This window comes from Astatotilapia calliptera, chromosome 19 (assembly GCF_964374335.1).
Source record: "Astatotilapia calliptera chromosome 19, fAstCal68.1, whole genome shotgun sequence".
Taxonomy (NCBI): Eukaryota; Metazoa; Chordata; class Actinopteri; order Cichliformes; family Cichlidae; genus Astatotilapia; species Astatotilapia calliptera.
In genome coordinates, this window is record NC_137440.1 from 22,473,774 (window position 1) to 22,493,424 (window position 19,651).

Below are 19,651 nucleotides of genomic sequence, written 5' to 3' on the forward strand. Positions count from 1 at the left end.
CCACTGTAGCTGTCCACTGTCTGGGTTTATCCATATGATCTCATTGCTGATTGGAGTCAGCTGCCAAGGGGAGCGCAAGACACACCCACTGGGGCAAAGTCACAGCAGATCCTGCTCGGCCTGTAACGCAGTATGCTGAAGTCCGATGTTGTCGTTAGAACAGAAAAAAATGATTTATTTATTAATTTTTTTTGCCTGTCCCATTTGGTACTTTAGCCGTCAGAATTGTTGTCTGAAGGCCAACGAGGATACCCAATGGATTTACTTTACCAAGTGGATCATCACGGCCTTGCCGTATTGGTCCATTTGATCGACCTTTGTTGTTATTATTTATTTTATTTTATTTTCAGTTGTTACAGACGGGAGACACATGACTAGGGGATAGGAAAGGGAGAAAGAAAGATGATGGAAAAAAACAGAGGGGAAGAGGGACAGTGAGAAAGGGCACTTAAAGAGCAAAAGAAGAAAAAAAAACTCCTGGATCACCTGTTGAGAGAAAAAGCTGCAGGAGTGTCTTCATGCACTGTTTTCTTCTAAAGAACTGACGAGCCAGAGGAATCATTAATTTAAAATAATAATAATAATAATCTCAAACAATTGGAAGATACTCGGTTGTGTCATGGCTAATGTGGCTAAAATCGATTTTGATTGTAGCAAAGGACTGCTGGAAAATGTTGGAGACTCTTTTGATACTAGCAAACTGGATTACTGTTTTTTCCTTTTACTTTACTCACTGTCCTCACTACTGTATACTGTATTCTGATCATAGTTTATTTAATCCCAGTTAATCTACTTATAAATCTACTTAGAAATAAATGACATAATCATTTCTGTTGTGAGCTCCGGTAGATTTTCTTTGTACACAGGCTGTGATTGGCTGACCTGTGCTCCTGCTGGTTCCGAGGTTGTTTCCTGCTCAACTATATTTTACAACCCATACACGCATGTGACATGAGCCATTATGGCTACTTGGATATAAGCTTTAAATTTCCAGATTACATAATGTTACTTGCTGTTTAGTTCTTACCTTTTTAAAGAATATCTTCCTCTTGTGTTTTCTCTTTTTTTATATATATCTTTCTTTATTTCAGACAGTAAAGCTATCACACAACTAATGTTTCATCTTCCTGGAAAATACAGACACTGTATCCTTAGCTAGCAGACAGCTGCATGGAAAACGTTCACGTGTCATAAATGTGTACGGCGGAATCATGTAGCAATTTAAATGTCTCTGTGGCATCAGCTAAAATGACCACCAGTTTGCAGATGAAACCACTTTGTATTAAACGAACTTAAACCACCAATTAGTTACTCATTAACTGAAGGTGTCAGAATGGATTTCTGTATCATTCCAACCCACTTTAACCCATGGTGGGCAGCAGATCTGCAGTTGGTTACATGCACTGTTTTCCCCGCTCTCTCTCTCACTCAAAGACCTCTTCGTAAAAGTGCCGGTGGATTTGAACTTTTTATTTTGAACCATAGGCCGTTTATCATCTGAAAAGTGCCTTAAAACTCTAATAGCCAGAGAGAGGCAGCTCCTCAGATCAGACTGTATAGAAGCTTACGGGAAAACAACCACTCAGCCTTCTGAATCTGAGTTTAGTGTTTCAGTTACTAGTGTGTCTAATTGAATACAACATGACAGGAGGTAGAGCAGGTCACCTACTAATCAGAAGGTTGGGGGTTCAATCCCTGTTTGCTCCAGTCTGCAAGCCAAATATCATTGGGCAAGATACTAACCCCAAGTTGCTCTCTGATGCATCCATCTGAGTATGAATGCATGTGAACATTAGATAGAAAGGACTTGCATGGAAAGAGCATAAAAATAAGTGCTTATGTGAACAAGGCAAGTTATATAAAGGGCTTAGATTAGAAAAGCGCTATATAAGAATCATCCCATTTACCATTTTGTAAATTATGGCCGTTTGGAGTAAAAAAGGATGGTAAACCAAGGGTATGTTTTAGGTTATGGCTAACTCATGGGTGTAGTGTCCCTTGGGTTTGACTTTGTTTGTTGCATTCAGTTTGAAACAAAAAGGCAGCAGTGGCTAAAATCCTCATGCCGACTTTGTTGACTGGATGACATCACATTGGCCATATCTCTAATGTAGTTAATAAGTGGAACAGAGCTAGAAATCAGTGCTACACAGACCACTACTCCAAACATGTCTATGGGGCATATAACCCTAAAATAAGCATAGACCTTGTTAAAAATGTTCCTTGTCCTTTAATACATGTTTACGCTGCAGGATCCAACTTACCCCAGTATCCAGCAGCAGGCCCATTCACTCAGCTGATCTATAAGAATATCAGCGTACCAGTATACACCACACTGAAAGGGGTGAGTGAAATTTTCTTTGCGTTTTCACATTTGCTTAACTTTGTCCAGTTTGGATGCTAATATACAGCCTAACACACTATGTGTTGCACAACACCACCTTTCATCTGTGTTATTTTATTTTGTGTGCTGTAGAAAGCCACTCAGATCAGCAGTGTGCCTCTGCCAGATGATGACTCTGGGTCGGAGGACGATAGCAGCTCTCTGGCCAGCGTGCGAACCTCCATTCTGAGCCCTGATAGGAAGGGAAGCGTCCCTGGCAGCCCGAGAGCTGTCAAGAGAGGTGATTGTTATGGATTACAGTGCAGACGGCACAGAAAAAAAACCAATATATGCAAAAAACTGCATTGCAACAGTGCAATAGTCTTGAATCTTTTGTTCTCTGTAAAATATGAATATTTAATTGCAATGTTGGCCTTTACCAACACTCCTTAAGTTACCTTGCCTCTGTGTCTTCTTCTGTTTTCCCCATGATTCTCTGGTACCCCAGGTGTGTCCATGTCCTCCATCAGTTCAGAGAGCGATTATGCCATTCCTCCTGATGCCTACTCCCTAGACAGTGACTACTCTGAACCAGAGCATAAAGTCCAGCGGACCTCATCCTACTCTTGTGAGAGCACTGGGCCTGTGAGTAGAGGCACCTCCACTTTAAACTCTTTAATCAAGATAATCACTAGTATACCAGCAATTAATCAGTCACAGTTATTGAGTATAACTTTACCTGTGCTGTTTATGTCTGTAGGAGATGCTGGAGAAGTCTGGATATCTGCTCAAGATGGGCAGTCAGGTGAAAGCCTGGAAGCGCCGCTGGTTCATCCTGAGGAATGGAGAGATCCTGTACTACAAATCTCCTGTGAGTGTGTCTCGCTTCGAGCATGCCTGTCTGCTTCCTTCTAAGGTTTTTCAGCCTGCATGGAAAACATTGTAGAAATATTTCTAAGATTGGTGTGTTTAAGTACAGGATGGCTGCAGTAAAGGCATGCGTTATTTACAACTTTTATATCTAAATTTAACAAAAATGTTCATTCGTGCTCACTGCATTCTTTGTTTTTTGGGTTTGTTTGTTTTTTTGGTTGTATTTCTGTATAATCTTGGACAGAAGTTGTGATGCTTTTACGCATGTGTTTTCAGAGTGACGTGATCAGGAAACCTCAGGGTCAGATTGAGCTAAACTCTTCCTGCTGTATAGTACGTGGAGAAGGAGCGCAGACATTTCAAGTGAGTGCAAACACACTGCTTTTCTGTAAGAGATCCCAAACATAGGATACCCAAAATTGGCACTACTACTCAAAGCATTTAAATTATTGGTTAGAATCCACAGTTTTAAAACTGTAAGAAAAAAAGAGACAGACTTTGCACTAGGATGCTCATTCACACACAGCGTGCTTAATATAGCACTAAATAACAACAGAGCTTTACTGCTGCATACCACAGAAGCGGCCTGAGATGACATCAGGTATAGCATCGGACTGGAATGTTTTCATGGCTCTTCATAAGCTGATTCTGATCTCTTCTGACATGATGCTGCTGTCTCAGTTGGCTTGGCTTAGCATTTTTCCCATATTTCTCTTTTCCATCTAATCAGCTGATTACAGAGAAGAAGACCTTCTATCTGACCGCGGATTCACCCAACATCCTGGAGGAGTGGATCAGGGCTCTGCAGAATATACTCAAAGTCCAGGCTAGTAGCCCACTTACCATGGAGACGACTGCAAAGCCCTCTGTGAGAGGTTGGCTTACGAAGGTCAGAAGTCATTATTTAAACATTTTTAGTTCTAGTGAACCAAACAAAATATAAAGATGGATAAGAGACTGCACAGTGATCATATGTGGGCCTCTGGTGAGAGTGCATTCAGATTTGTGCAGTGCTAAAAGTTATATCAAAGATCACACTGACAATCACAACTTTAACAATCTTGTCATCCGAATCTCAAAGTAGGAAGCAAAGTATTTCGATATGATATTAAAGTTCTGCTTGTTGGGGTAGTTGTATAACACTCAAAAACATATATTTTTTATAGGCTTTTAGAAGCGTTTTGTCTTTTAAAGACAATGCAGGAAAACATGGCAGATATAATCCATAATACAGTGGGCACTCTTTAAGTGAGGATCGAATAGAGCACTCTTAAAGCAGATTCTTAAAAGAACTCCTTCATGTTGGGACAACACCACAAGATTAGAGCTGTTGGAACACTGCAGAGCTTCTTTCCTCTTTCCTTCCACCTTCCTCTAGTCTCCCCCTGCCTTTTCTTAACTGAGGCCTGCTTGTTTTGCTAAAATTAAAACACTTAAACATCTGACGCGTGCGTGTGTGTTTGATGACTTACTGGCAGATGACTGACAACCCCAAGCTAAGAGGATGGAGCCCTTGTCCTCTCACCAACACCATACTCCCTTCCTGTGAGTTGGCTTTGATCTGTTGTGACATGATAACAGATAAGGCTGGGGATGTTCTTCCTCTCAGAGCTTAGTTAACCTCGATAACCCCCTTCTGAGGGAAGCACAGCTGGCTTTGTCTGGAAGGTATCCTCCAGTGACATCATTGCTCCATTCAGATACAAGAAACGCTTTGAAAGAACCCCTTCTCGGGAAAATGACATGTGATTATCATCTCCAGCTGCATCACTGTTTAATATGACACTGAATGAATGCAGCAGGGGAGTCGTGTATGTGGATGGACTGTTTTCTTTTGGCAGGAATTAGCTTGCACTTTACTTCTTAAGTGATTTTCACACTGGCTTCCCAACAGATGGACAGAAGCAGAAATTTCCTAATGATCATATTTCAGTCTGTCTAGAAATTCACAAGCTTTCTAATATCATAGATTCATTGTAGTGAGTAACTTCCTGGTAACTTTGGATTTGTCCTGAAACTTTGCTTATTTTTTTGTCTTGTGCTTTCAGGTCAAACACGGCCACTCAAAACTAGTGTGGTGTTCTTTGGTTGGAAAGGTTTTCTACTACTATCGCAACCAGGAGGACAAGGTCTATTAAACAAACATCTCTCTACTCCTGACATGACAAGACTTATTTTAGTGCTCCCTAGCTGATGCTGATTTGCCTTTCTCTTTTTCAGCTTCCTCTGGGTCAGCTGCAAATGCGGGAGGCATCAGTTCAGGAAGTAGATCGCTCCTGCGATTCAGATGAGGACTATGAGGCAGGCTCTCGAGGTTTTCTCTCCTCCCACTACACCTTAGTGGTCCAACCGAGAGACCAGAGTCCTACATATCTGCTCATTGGCACCAAACAGGAGAAGGTAGTCCAACAATAAATATGTTAATGAGTTGTTTTTCATTCAAAAAAAGAAATAAAATTCTGTTTTCATATTAATTAGTATGTTTTATTTTACATAGGATACCTGGTTGTATCACCTGACTGTAGCAGCTTGTAGCAATGCAGCCTTCAAAGTAGGCACAGAGTATGAGCAGCTCATTGGTAAACTGCTTGATGCTGACGGAGACCCTGGTAAGAAATCCATATTTCTCAACAAAAATAGTTCAATCATATCCAAACCTTTCTGATGTTTTTTTCTGATGTTGTTATTTGATTTTAATTATTGACAGCAGATAATTAACAGGAAAACACCAGGGTGTTATAATCGCATAGTCACTATCATTAGCTCGTAAGATAGTGTTTTAGTAACCCAAAACAGCGGTTACTTTGTTACAAAAGTTTGTACTTTATCCTGGACAAGCCCCCGCTTGTTATGGCTGGCTCACTCAAGTACATTAAAAGAAGAGAGAGCAACACAATAACAATTTTCATTAAGCAAATTTATTATCATAATCTGACAAAAGGTGAATAAAAATGGGAGAACTATAACTAAATGAAAATCAAGTTGGGTGCCTCAAAGGCAGCAGCCTTCAAGGAATAGAGAGAGCCGTCTTGAAAGGAAGCCAGGTTATATAGGCTGCCAATCAGGTGACGTCATTTCATTTATTAGATTTCATCGATTAGCACTGTTGCCTCACAGTAAGAATGTCTTGAGTTTGATTCCATCCCCTGGCTGGCTTTGGACTTAAATTATTAAAAAAATGTAAAATGTGTAAATTTTTGTAATGTGTAAAATTACAAAAACAGCTCTGGTAACTCATCGGCCAAATTGTCTTGTAATTATACAGCAGAATTGTTTTGCTCGTTGACAAAAAAGTTCATTTTTTAGACACTTCTATAGTAGATAAAACCAGGAACAATGTTTATTGGTTGATTACTTTGATATAGTATGAATAGCCATGATGCAGGACTTTTTCATTATGATAAGCTATAAAACTTGCAAAATTGCAGTTCATATTTTCCAGAGTGCCCAGTGGGCCAGTTTGGTGTCTTTGCTGGGCCAATTCTGGCCCCCAGGCCTTATGTTTGACACCCCTGGCTTAGAATATCTATAAGTGGGTATAAATGCGCACACTAGCATGCTGCATGTTATTTTGATCTACATTGCAGACACTGTTTGAGACTGTAGCACCGTATATGAATTTTTATCAGCTGTTGAGTCATTAAAGCTTTGAAACTCAATCTTTGTTTGTCCGTGTGTACTCGTGTTATATTTGTGCCTTTTTTATATATGTGTGTCTTTCACCGTCTTTTCCCAGAGTCTGTGTTGTGGAAGAGTGAGGCCTTGAGCTTCTGTAAGGAGGGTCTCCGCTCGCCTCTCACCACGCTGCCCTCTGAAGCTCTGCAGACAGAGGCTCTCAAGCTTTTCAAGGTCAGTGTGCCCACCTCTCACCCTTCTCTTTCTTTTGTTCCATCCCACTTACTTTTGATTATGCTTTTCCCTTTTATCCCTTTCTCGGAATCCCTTTCCACTTCTCTATCTCCCACTCACTGTGAGGATCTGTTCAAGACATCATCCATCCCACTCCAGTTTGTCCCCCTCTTTAACCCCTTGTACTCTTGGATGAGCTCTGCAGCAGTCTCCCCCCCCACCCCCCCACCCCTCCTGCCACTAAACCAGATCAAAGGCTGAGGACCGAGGGGCCCAGCTCATCAAAAGTGTTGAAGATAGATAATGGCCTTGATTATCTGCTTTCATTGAAGCTAACTGTTCCTGTGGTTTAGAGCCAGCGTGAAGGTAGCCCTCTTTTAAGAGGAGACATGGGAGGTCAAGGCCTTCACAGAGTGACAGCAATGGATATGGAAACTACACGATAGGGAAGAAGAAATGGGATCAGAGCAGAACAAGGACCTTGTAGGGAGATGGCAGATTCTTTTCCTCTCATGTCAACCAGAAGCCCCTTCCTTCCAATTTATGCTTCACAGCCCCACCAACTACATTAGGATTGATGGCTGAATAGATCGGCTCTCTCTGACCATCCAGCCTTAAAAATTGTCCCAAACACACACAATGAAACTGAATGAAAGGACGTTGCATGCTTTTCAAGTCTATGCTCTACTTCATGTCTTTGAAGTATTAATGAGACTGACAAGACTGATTAAACCTGTTAAATGGCGTCTTTGTCTTCAGCTGTCACACTGAATGAGAACAAAGTAATGACATTCACCCTTTTCCCCCCCTTACACTGGAGCTCTTCTTGACCTCATGCTGGGATATTTTTTGTTGTTTTCATCACCCGAGTGTTATGATCACCCAATCCTGTATTAATTTAACTGTTTTAAGTTGCTTTCAATATGTGTCCCTTACTTTTGTGTTCAGGTTTCTGGGTTTGTGTTTGTCTCCACCTGTTGGTAGCTCAGTGCCATTAAATTTTGTTTCTTTGACATTTTGCAGTCCTGTCAGCTCTTCATCAATGTGCTGGTTGAGTCTCCATCTATTGATTACCACACCTCGCTGGCCCAGAATGCTTTGCAAGTGTGCCTGAACCACCCAGAGCTGCAGAATGAAATTTACTGTCAGCTCATCAAACAGACCAACTGTCGGACGCCACACAACTACTCTCTCACACAGGTCAACCCACTACACAGTAAAGAGTCAGGAGCCATGTTTAAAGCGCTCAGACATTAATTTTTAAATGTACTTTTTTATGTACTTAAAATATATTTTTAAAAAATGTATTTTTTAAAAATATATTTTAAGATAAAACGCGTTAGTTAAAATATGTCTTCTTTTTCTATCTCTCCCTGCAGTGCTGGCAGCTGTTGTCTTTGTGTGTGGCTCTGTTCCTCCCTCAGCAACATTTTCTGTGGTACCTGAGACAGTATCTGCAACGCAATGCTAACCCAAGGTGAGCTAACTTAATCCACACCTTAAAATATAGCAGAAAAACTCCCAATACATAAAAACCTCTTCTAATTATCTTTTCCCTTTTTCCCACCACATACAGGAGTGAGGTGGGGAAATATGCAGTGTATTGTCAGAGATCTTTGGAGCGAACTCTGCAGAATGGAGAGCGGGAGGCTAAACCTTCACGTATGGAGATAGTTTCCATCCTTTTGCGGAACCCCTACCACCATTCACTACCTTTCAGCATCCCAGTTCATTTCATGAACAACACCTACCAGGTAACACATAGCTTACCAGGTAGCTAGCACAGGTGTTGTAATGACTATACCCCTGTTTCGAGAAGCAAATAATACATTCTTCATGCACAAATTTCCTCTAGGCTTTCCTTTAGTTGTATATATTTTAGTTTGCATCTATACCTTCCCAACTGTACTTTGTATATGTCCTTTTTGGAAAATGAACCTCCTTTTTATTTCTGTTACATTTCTAATCTGCTGTTGCAGTTTTTTGACTGCCATTGGAACTACAAACTCCTGCAACCACTGCAGAATCTGAAACTCAGTGCCAGCTGTGTCCTTTGTTTTCTACTATAGGTAGTGGGATTCGATGGGTCGACTACAGTGGAGGAGTTCCTCAACACGCTGAACCAGAGGATTAGCATGAGGAAACCACAGCTGACTGGATTTGCCCTCTTCACTGATGATCCATCTGGCAAAGACCTGGAGCACTGCCTGCAGCCATCTGCCAAGGTAGGGCTGTGGGTCACAGACCATTAGTAGATGGGAGAAAGCTGCTGTACAGAAATCACTGATGGTTTTTGGCTCTGTGGTTTGAAGGTAGATCATCTGTCTCAAATTTTCTAATAAGTTAGAGGATCAGTAGTGAGTAGTGGGATTATTTTTTGGCAAATTTACACTGTCCAAACATTTTTTGACAACTTAGGATGTGGTCTAGTATAGGACAACCTTTCTGTGTTTTAATTCTACCCAGTCATATTTAAAGTAGTGCCTCTAGATTTTTTTAATTATTGTTGTTAAAAGAATCCACCATTCCACAGAAGTATAGGTCTGTCTGGCTCATGCAATGCACTGTATATAAGAGTTTGTGTACAAATCAGAATCTCTAGATCACCAGCTCACTGTAACATGAGTGAAAAAATGTGTGCTTGTATGACTTGAGACTAACTTTTGCTTTTCCCAGATCTGTGATGTTATTTCCAAATGGGAACAGGCTCTAAAGGAGCTGCATCCTGGGAAAAATGAAGGAACACGGATTGTACGGCTAACATACAAGAACAGGTATGACTTCTATTTTCATATCTCAATTTTGTAGCACTCAAACACATCAGCAACATTGTACTTTTACTCTATAGTCATAGAGATGTATTTAAAGATTTTTTTTAAAAATGTTATAGACTGCAAAGTGAAATATGCTGATGTTATATCTCAATTTTCAGTTTCTCCCAAGAAAACGGCCTTAATAACAATATGCTCTTGTATGCAGGTTGTATTTCAGATCTCAGGTAAAGGGAGAAATGGAGCGAGAGCGCCTCCTGCTGGCATACCAGGTGAATGATGAAGTCCAGCAAGGCCATTTTCCTGTAAACAAAGAGCTGGCTCTTGAAGTGGCTGCCCTCTTGGCCCAGGTCTGTAACAATTCTATCAAGAAAAAGAGACTTTTTGGAAGGAAAAAAATGCTATTCTTTTATCTACAGTGCTGAAATGTATGATTTTGTGCGTTTTCGAAAGCCTTTTTGTCTTCTAACTATCTGTTTTCTTTTGTCCTCCAGGTTGAACATGGTGATTTGGACAGACCAGGTGCCTCCTCTCCCTCTGGCTCTTCTCAGCCTAAATCTCAAATAATTCTCCTTCAAGCCTTAGAACGCTTCTACCCAAAACGCTACAAACAGGACTGCAGCTCAGAGCAGCTCAAGTAAAGAAAAAAAAAACCCAAAAACAAATAAACGTGCCATTCCACAATTTCTTAATCTAGAACCTGATCTGAGAACTTTATAAAGCTTTGTTATCCTGCCATATTTTAACTCACCACTGTTCCTTTTATCCTCTCAGAGACCTTACCGAGCGTCTCGCCACTAAGTGGTCAATGCTGCGTGGGTGCAGTGCATCCGAGTGTGTAAGAATATACCTAACTGTGGCTCGGAAATGGCCTTTGTTTGGAGCCAAGCTCTTCAGTGCCAAGGTAACAAAAAAAAAGTTGAATACATGTCTTCTGTTGTTTTGTTACTGATGTTATTCTATGTGAACTTTATCGCCTCCTGTTTGTCTAATCAATCTTTAAATGTCGGTCTTGATGTGATTCTTCATCAAAACCAAAAAGCATACTTAGATCATTTTGAACCAAAACCTTGAACTAAGCTTTCAAGCCCAAACCTGTTTGAGACGAAGCTGTATAACATCTGTAAAACGACCCTTCTTTGTTTCCCCTGTCCACAGCCTGTACCCCCCTCTACTATTGAGCAGAGCCAGGTGTGGCTGGCAGTCAATGAGGATGGATTGTGTGTGCTGGACTACACAATGGTGAGTTTCAAGCTGAGCAGACCATCCTGTCATGTGTTTTCAGAATAAAATCTGCTGCCAGAACAATTTAGAATTTAGAAAGTCCATTCTTTTATTGAATTTCCGGTTTGACTTTATAACTGTTAAATCTAGAGATAGCTTTTAACTGCTGCAGCAGCTGGATAGGACACAGCTGCAAAGCTTTCTTGACCCACTGGTCTGGAATGATTTTCGTTCTGTGGTGTTTCGAACACCAGAAATCCCAAGGAAAATAAAACGGCCAGCCTCTGAATTGACATACTTGACCCTGACACACAGCAGTTCCATCATGTAAACTATGCTAACGTGAGCTCTGTAATTTTCTGCAGCTCATGTTGATTCATTTCATTCTTGGTCTGGCGTGCAGACCATGTGCCTTCAGAAAGAAATGGGAGAAAACAAAGTGAAAATCAGAATAAGTTGCTGGAAATTATGTCACATATCTTCACACTCAATTTACTCCTCAAAAAGAAGGAGAAACCAAAATGATTTCCTAAGTGAATTCCATACTATATAATGGGGTCAGCAATAAAATCTGAACATGAATTCTGTTTATATCCACTTCACTGCAGATTTCACACTGGCAATGCTCCTTTTTTTCAGCACACTCTGGTCACGTACTCCTACCAGTCTGTGATTACCTTTGGTGGTTGTCGTGATGATTTCATGGTGGTCACGAGCCAACAGAGGGAGGCTGGAGCCGGGAAGAAGAGCGTGGAGAAGCTGGTCTTTGCAATGCCTAAACCTAAGGTATACTTCCTGCTTTTATCATTGTAATTATATATCTATTTGTGGTCAGATTGCATTTACCTAATCAAGGTAAACATATTCAGTTGGCTTTCTTGCATTTTCTGGGCTTCCAGCTCACCTGAATTACATAAAACTCATTAATATCATTGACTTTAGGTTGTTAAAATCTATTTTCACTCTCATGTCAGATACTGGAGCTGACTCTGCTCATGGCCAGCTACATTAACCACTGGAACCCCAGCCTCCCATCTGCCTCTCACCAGCCCCTCAGTCACTGGGATGCAGACAGCAGGCACTTCCCAACCATGAACTACACCACCAAGGGCCCCACGCTACTGTGAATTGCGAAAATAAAAAAAAATTGAGAAAGACTGTTAGTAGAGGGAGGTTTGATGGCAGCAGTTACTATTACTTTGCATTCATCTGGAGTGCACTGGGTTGCATGTCCTGAGTTTTCATTCTTACAGAAGAGGTACTTTTATTAAAGTTTTTATTATTGTTGTTGTTCTTATTAAGAGTTAGAATTAGAAATGTCAGGATCAGTCTTTTAGACTATTTATTTCAACACAGGTGTTTCAACTTTGCATTTCATAGGTGCTAGTTCACTTGGGAATTCAGTGTTGAAATTGGACATCAGAACCATTCCTGAAATACTGTAATGATCTGAGGACTTGATGATACTCGATGTTCCCACTTGCAGAAGTCATAATTTGTCTGCCTGTGTGTCACTAGAATTTTTCATCATCAGCGATCAAAAGTAAATGACAATGAAGCAAGAGTCTGAATATGATGAAGAGCTGCTGCTCGTTTAGAAAGGAGCTAATGTTGCGTATTTTAGGACAGATTCATACATTTTAATCTGTTAATTACCCATAATATAATATTTGACTAATGTAGGGCGGCAAATAGCAATTAATATGGTAGATTGAAATGACTAATTTCTCAATTATCTAATTAATGAAATATTTTGTCCTGCAAATGTCAGAAATTTCAGTTGATGCCCCTCACAGATGTCTCTCTAGCAAATGGACAGATTCAGATTTAGTTGAAAAATAGTCTAAAAAGTTGAAAGTTGGAAAAATATTTGACTCTTGAGTTACTGGAAACAGTGAATTGATAGTATTTTCTTGCTTTGTTCTTTCACAATAAGACAAAATGGTCTTCCCTAATTACACTAAACATACAGTATATTTAAAATTACATTATTTTTAATAGATCATCAGGCAAACAAAAGGAGAGAACACTTTCTTTCTTTCTTTTTTTTTCTTTAAAAGAGCTATCAAAATATTATAATGACTTGAACTGTTTTGGATAAACCACTGTCTTGCTTATGTTCATAATAGCTATTTATTTCTCCATAACATTAGGAAATGTTTACCACAAATGTCACATTTGTGTGGGGAAAATGTAGTTTCCTTTGTGTAGCAGAGTACGTCTGGTTACTGTATTGACATATGTTGCAATTGTTTAAAAGATGTAGCTTATATGTCTGTGTGTGGTTATTAAAATAAATGATAAATTCCTGACTTTTTTTTTTAGCTCCAGTTTTGTATAAATTTTGTTATGTAGACTATTTAATACTTCAGAGTGGTAGAAAGTATTGCAACTAAGTACATTTTTTTTTAAATTCAATTTTCAATTGTTTTATTTAAATAGCATCAAATCACAACATCAGTTGCCTCTAGGTGTTTTATATTGTAAGATAAAGACCCTGCAATAGCAAAGAGAAACCCCCAACAGTCAGACAACCCTCTAGGAGCAAGCAATTGGCAAGAGTGGGAAGGAAAAACTCCCGTTTAACAGGAAGAAATCTCTGTTGAGTTGGGCTCAGGGATGGGCGGCCACCTGGCATGACTAGGCGTGCTTCCATTTTTATTAATTATGTGTCTAAGGAAATGGTAGAAACATTTTAAATGCTATTAACACTTGTCCTATTTTCTTTTCCTGGAACAAATGTTCCACTGGCTTTCCCTTATGAAACACTCCTGCTACTAAGTACTATAAAGTTTAATCATGAATCAGAAGGTTTAAGCAATGGTGACAAGAATCGTGTTCTAGCCAAAGCGTCCCTTGGAGAGCACAGAACTTCTTCTCTCATTCATTTTGTCCATAAACTTACCTTCTGTGCTGGTTGTACACAGCCTTCCAAGTATATATTATCATGCTCTGTTTTTTCTTATCCAAGGAGGTCAAAGTGGTAATGGTATTTTCCTGCCAAATGTATGCTATAAATTCCAGATTTTTATAGCTTGTCTGGAGCTCTTGTTGTTCCATAACTACTCTCATACAAAATGAAATTCTATTATAGGGCTCACTGCTAAATTTCTACATGCCTTCATTTCTAAACAAAAAAGAATATCTTTTGCACTTTATCCATGGTGCAATAAGGCCACATGCTCTATTTGAATTTATAGCAAACAATCTCAATGTTGTAGCTGTAGATGAACATTTGCTTACCTTGAAAGTCTTACTGGGTGTGTGTTTAACTAGACTAATGTTTGCAAAGTAGGATGTCTGTACATAGTTTAAAAACATTGTGTTCGTATCTGACTGTTTACTTCACAAAGTCATCCAGAGTTTACCCTTTGCTGTTTTCTCTGTAACCTTATGTTCTTTAAAAATACACAAAGCAGGTGATATTTCTTAACTAGTTTCTTCAGAGTGCAGTTTGGCATCCTAAATGCATCAATTTGCTTAAAAGTAACACAGAGACAAAAAAGAAAAATAAGAAAAAAACAGTGCTGGAGGAAGAAAAAAGTTTGAATAACAGAACAAATTATATTGTGAAGAGTAAAAATACTCAACTCAGCACTACACAAAAAATGACCCTATTCAAACGTATAAATATACAATAAATAATGTTACAGGGATTCAACAGTGTGAGTCCTACATACATTTCACATCTTTGTAAAACAACACATTTAACTGGAAAAGCAATGGGAATCTACAGCACCTGCTCTTAATTGACCTCTATGGATCACAATGTCGGTACATTACAAAAGGGCTCGCGCAGATATTATGCAGATATGCATGCATTCTACAGATAAAACAAAATGCATGACTTTAAACCGTTATAAACACTTTCAAATATGAACTTTGGACAAATGGGATAATTTCCAAATTTGTCTTTAGCTGACCTATTTACACACTTGTACAACACCACATCACATGGACCTTGCACCACAAAGCTGTTTGACTAATGTGTAATCTGACTTGCCCCACTGCTGTGTTTTCACGTTGACTTCTACCGAGTGACGTCTGAGTTCACGGTGCATGGCAATTACACCATAGATGCCGGGTGTGTGTGTGTGTGTGTGTCAATATCTGATTTTATTTTATTAATTTATTGAAGAGGTATTGTATAGTGTGTTGCTTCTAGATCCCCAAACCCCTGAAAACCACGAATAGTGCTCGTGAGTGGTCTCATTCTGGCGTGCACACCAGGGCTTTGACCCATCTAATATTATAGGATTATAATTAATTTAATTAAAACGCCTGCATTTGTAATATAAACAATGCATAAAGATTTAATAGCTGCCTTTGTTTAATATAAAGCACTAAGTGCATATTAATTATCTATACATAGGATTATTTGCTTTACGTTTATCGGTGGCTGGATTAAATTAAACTATTCAGAGAGTGGAGAGGTAAGTGTGGGCCCGTGGGGGGGTAACTACTCCATATTAGCCTAGCCTAGCCTAGCCCGTGAGCACTCGGATAGATAGCGCTGCTGCGCTGTCTCCAGCTTGGGCTGCCGCTACAGGAGCAGAGGAACCTCTGAGTCAACCGTGAGCCGCACGGGGCAGGACACCACCGAGCAGCCTCACCGAAGAGCACGAAATCCACAGGTTTGTTGCGAGTTAATCAGCACCGACGTAGGTGTAATCGAGCATTAACGCCACAGTAGCAGTAACCTTACAGGGCGTGTAACAGCGTATGGCCGTGTTTTCTGTGACAGGGCATCTAAAAACACTAAAAATGACAGCCACAAAGCCACAGAGCATGCTCCGAGAAGCCTCTCGTCAGGTCATCGCCGGTGGATCCGCTGGTAAGTCCAACCATGGTTTAACTTTTAATGATTTTTAGACGATTTATTGAAATCCCTTGACACTTCTGAAAGCGTGAACGTAGCGAGGTGAAAGCAGCATCGCTACACGAAAAGCACCGACGCACTTCTCCACTACTTTCTCATTAAGCTACTAACTGTTTCTCGTTGTCCGTGGAGCCCAAAGATTTTCTTGTGCTGCCAAGATAATTCCCACCCTCCTCAAATGCTGAATTTGCACACCGGGACATAAAGCCAATTGTGCGCATGCGCGCAACTGCTACTCAACTTAGCTTTCAGCTTTAATAAATTGCTGAACGATATTATTGCTGGACAAGCTTATTCAGTACCAGTTTAGACAAAGAAATTAGGTAAATGCTCATTTTGACATCACTGTTATTAAAAGTATAACTTCCATGCAAGTTGTTTTCTATCACTATTTGTTTTCCTTAGATATGTAGTAGGCTAATAGTCTTGGAAATGCGCGTTATTGATTGGCTCCCAGATCAAAATCTGCATTTGTTTATCAGTTGAGTAACATTTTCAAAATAGAAACTCAGTAGAGTGATGATATTCTTCTTAGTGAGCACTCCACTGAAGGATGGAGAGAGAGGCAGACTTCCATTAAAGTTGCTAAAAGTTATGTTACATTAAAGGTGGATATGAGGAGCAGTGAAGTATGCACATCTGGTTACAGCAGTTTTGAAATTATGCTGATTTTTTTCTAAGACTGTTTGCCTAAGATCGGCACGGTTAAATGTGTTGAAGTCCAATCTGTCAGTTTTACACCAGCAACTCTCAGATATTTCTGTGATAAACCTAGAAAAAGCTGAAGCTGAAGAAGTTAACCGTTTTTAATGTCTTCAGAAGTGCTTGCAAAAAAAAATACTCAAATTGGTTTTAAATGGTGCTAATAAACTCTTTATTTTTCCAACATATTAGAATTCAAAAATATTTTTATGGCTTTACTTTATTACTCTAAATACTTTTTGTGCATAGAGAAGATATATGTCGCCTTACCATTACTGTGTTTTAGTATTAGATTATCCATTCTGGATTGTCTCAAATGTTCAAATATTTTAACAGTGTTGGAACTAGAATAGAGTATTTCTAAAGACTCCAAAATGAAACGTAAAGTTTAAACCTCTGGCTACCATGTGAGGGGGAAAAAAAGAAGTTCAAATTGAGTGGGTCACAGTTGCAAAGCGAGAACAAACTAAATAACCTTTAAAGTGTCTTTTGTCTATGGATACAAGACACTTGAAAGATCATGAAATACACACTATCCTTCTTATCATCAGAGACAGAACATGAAGAACTAACAAAAAAACAACTTTTTTAAAAATGTGAACAGCAAACAGCTTTATTACAATCAGTAACACAAATGTCCTTCACTGTGTTCTAAAAACAATTGACAGCAACTCTGAAATGAAACTCAACAAATGCTACATTCATTTTAGTCCCGGTGCTCTCAGGCAACGTCATCACTGAGCGCTCCACACTCGGCGACCTTTAGAAAATCCCAGGGACCTCAAGGCTGTACTATTTACATATTTGTGGAGTGCAAAATGAGTTGTTCTATTTTTGCGTTTTTATGTTTCAAGTTAAATCACTTGGGTTGTGATTTATTTACCTTCATCTGACACCATGATGGAAGTGGGTTGCTGGGTTTGCATAGTCGGGGATATACAGATGGATTCACTGCTTATTTTAAAAGAGGAGATCTTTATAGCCAATTTCAATGTGTCTGGCTAGAGATAGTCACACTTCATAAAAAGAAGGCAATAGTAATTAGTGGTCTTATTATATATCTAATCAAATGAAAGTTAATTAAATTTCACAGTGAGAAGGGATAGTCTACTAACGCTTTTATGGTTTCCTAAAAAAAGTAACGTAGCGTCACTCATCCAAGTGACTTCTTCATTCTCAGCTGACTGCAGGTTTCCCAACCTCATAAACAGCATGTTTGCATAATTGCAAACTAGCACCACATGTTAACAGCTAATTGTTAATCAGTGGTGCTAGATTTCAGTCATTATGCAAATATACTGTTCATTACCATGTTTCAATATTCGATTAGCCTTGTCTCAAAATATTGAAATATTTGATAACTTTGGTGCTAGAACAGTTTTTCCTAAAGACTCTCAAATTAAACAGGGGTTAATTAGGATTTAATTAATTTAACTATATTTATATTTTTGAAAAAAAGAGACTTTAAAGTTCATCAGCTTAGAAAAAGGCTCTTTCTTAATTTTAAATTTAATTATGTATTTAATTTGCTCGTTTATCTCTTAATTTTAAGTGTTATATAAAACTTAGACATCAGAGTCAAACTGGGGTTCTGTCACTTCAGGATTATGAGTTTTAATTCTGTATGAAAGACACCATGCCTAACCAGAAAGGGAGCAGAACTATAGTTTTTATTTTGCTTATATTGTAGGATAGCCAGGGAATGATTTGAACAAATAAGCAGAAGTCTCCGCTGTTGTCAGTGATTCTGCAGTTGCTGGAATGTCTTTGGTTAAAGATTTGCACGGTTAGTCATTGAATTTGAGTAATCATTTACCCTTTAAAAAGAACCACTGTGAAACTTCAGCTTTAGTTTCCATTACTCTTGATGTGCAGCTCACTGTCTGACAGTTTGAACTTGTGGTTTGTGTGGATTTCTGCATTGGATGTGAGGGGGAGAAAAAGAAAGTTGTGGATGCTTTGTTAAAGTCTTTTAATGCATACAAGGATGCAGTCATTCCAACAGAATTTCTTTTATGGCGAAATTTTCATTTTCTAAAAGCTGATTTTTGTCTACATTAACTCAACCTTTAACATGAATATTATATGTTTATTTAGACATCAAGGTAGTTGTCTTCCTCTAGCCATTGTTTGTTTGTAGACTGAAGTGGCGGTTTTGCAGTTGCAGGATTGCTCATTATTTTGCAAAAAAATTAGCAAAATGGTATTTTTTTTTTATATAGACAAACCATTTGGTTTGTCTATATAATGTTATTTTTCATGTTGTTGCTGATGTCCTCCTCACTGACTTTATCTATGATTTATTTTTTGTCTACATATAGTTTTTATCTTAATCTTCCAGTTTAAGAATATATTTCCTAAATATTTAAAGACTGGACTAATATAATATTCACTTTTGATATGCCAAAATATTGTTTGAATCATTCGCAATTTTCTCTCAGTATTTCGGAGCAATATTTACATTGCACTTCCATATTTATATTAATATTGCGTGCAGTATTTATATTTCTTTTGCATTTGTATTGAAACAATAAAAAAATGTAAATTACTTCATCACACGGATTAGCTATAGAGTCAAACCCAGTAACTTTACAAATGCCTACGAAACCTCTTGCTCAACATTATATTCGCCTCCTTTCATCAAAAGATTGTCTTTCGAGGTGAAAGTGAAGCCTAAAACACGTATTCTATTTCATCAGTCTCGTTTTTTATGTGCATGCCAATTTTGCTGACTTGCAGTCTTCTGTTATTGGCTAAACTGGTGTTTCAGTTGTCATGCCATTGTTCTTACTTTTTATGTGGTTAAAGCTAAAAGTGAGTAGAGGCCTTTTGTGACCGGTTTGTTCCTGTGCCATATTTGTCATTATCAATTTAAAGGCAAATAAATATATCTATATCTATATATCTATATAGATATAGATATATATATGAAATGAGGTGTTATATTATATTATTGCAGCTTGTCTATCCTTGTCGATTCCTCACAAGCCCCCTGGGTCTGACAACCTTCTGTCTTGATTCGCACTCATC

At 38.8% G+C, this 19,651-nt stretch overlaps 2 protein-coding genes across 3 annotated transcripts in view; both read left to right on the forward strand.

Annotated features, from left to right (window-relative positions):
- plekhh1 (pleckstrin homology domain containing, family H (with MyTH4 domain) member 1) overlaps positions 1-13,352 on the forward strand; it is a 34,919-nt gene extending 21,567 nt beyond the window's left edge. For both annotated transcript variants that reach the window (XM_026151909.2, XM_026151908.2), the window contains exons 10-30: positions 2,253-2,344; positions 2,477-2,624; positions 2,832-2,968; positions 3,084-3,194; positions 3,473-3,559; positions 3,927-4,085; positions 5,245-5,325; positions 5,417-5,596; positions 5,694-5,805; positions 6,933-7,045; positions 8,069-8,245; positions 8,425-8,522; positions 8,622-8,799; positions 9,115-9,270; positions 9,722-9,819; positions 10,025-10,166; positions 10,311-10,453; positions 10,591-10,720; positions 10,975-11,058; positions 11,680-11,826; positions 12,015-13,352. In XM_026151909.2, the coding sequence (XP_026007694.2) occupies positions 2,253-2,344; positions 2,477-2,624; positions 2,832-2,968; positions 3,084-3,194; positions 3,473-3,559; positions 3,927-4,085; positions 5,245-5,325; positions 5,417-5,596; positions 5,694-5,805; positions 6,933-7,045; positions 8,069-8,245; positions 8,425-8,522; positions 8,622-8,799; positions 9,115-9,270; positions 9,722-9,819; positions 10,025-10,166; positions 10,311-10,453; positions 10,591-10,720; positions 10,975-11,058; positions 11,680-11,826; positions 12,015-12,167 (2,726 nt within the window). In that variant the 3' untranslated portion in view covers positions 12,168-13,352. The remainder of the gene's footprint in view (positions 1-2,252; positions 2,345-2,476; positions 2,625-2,831; positions 2,969-3,083; positions 3,195-3,472; positions 3,560-3,926; positions 4,086-5,244; positions 5,326-5,416; positions 5,597-5,693; positions 5,806-6,932; positions 7,046-8,068; positions 8,246-8,424; positions 8,523-8,621; positions 8,800-9,114; positions 9,271-9,721; positions 9,820-10,024; positions 10,167-10,310; positions 10,454-10,590; positions 10,721-10,974; positions 11,059-11,679; positions 11,827-12,014) is intronic.
- A 2,149-nt stretch (positions 13,353-15,501) lies between these two features.
- The window catches only part of slc25a21 (solute carrier family 25 member 21), an 85,083-nt gene continuing 80,933 nt past the window's right edge, over positions 15,502-19,651 (forward strand). The window contains exons 1-2 of the mRNA XM_026153008.2: positions 15,502-15,674; positions 15,785-15,874. Of these exons, the coding sequence (XP_026008793.1) occupies positions 15,805-15,874 (70 nt within the window). The 5' untranslated portion in view covers positions 15,502-15,674; positions 15,785-15,804. The remainder of the gene's footprint in view (positions 15,675-15,784; positions 15,875-19,651) is intronic.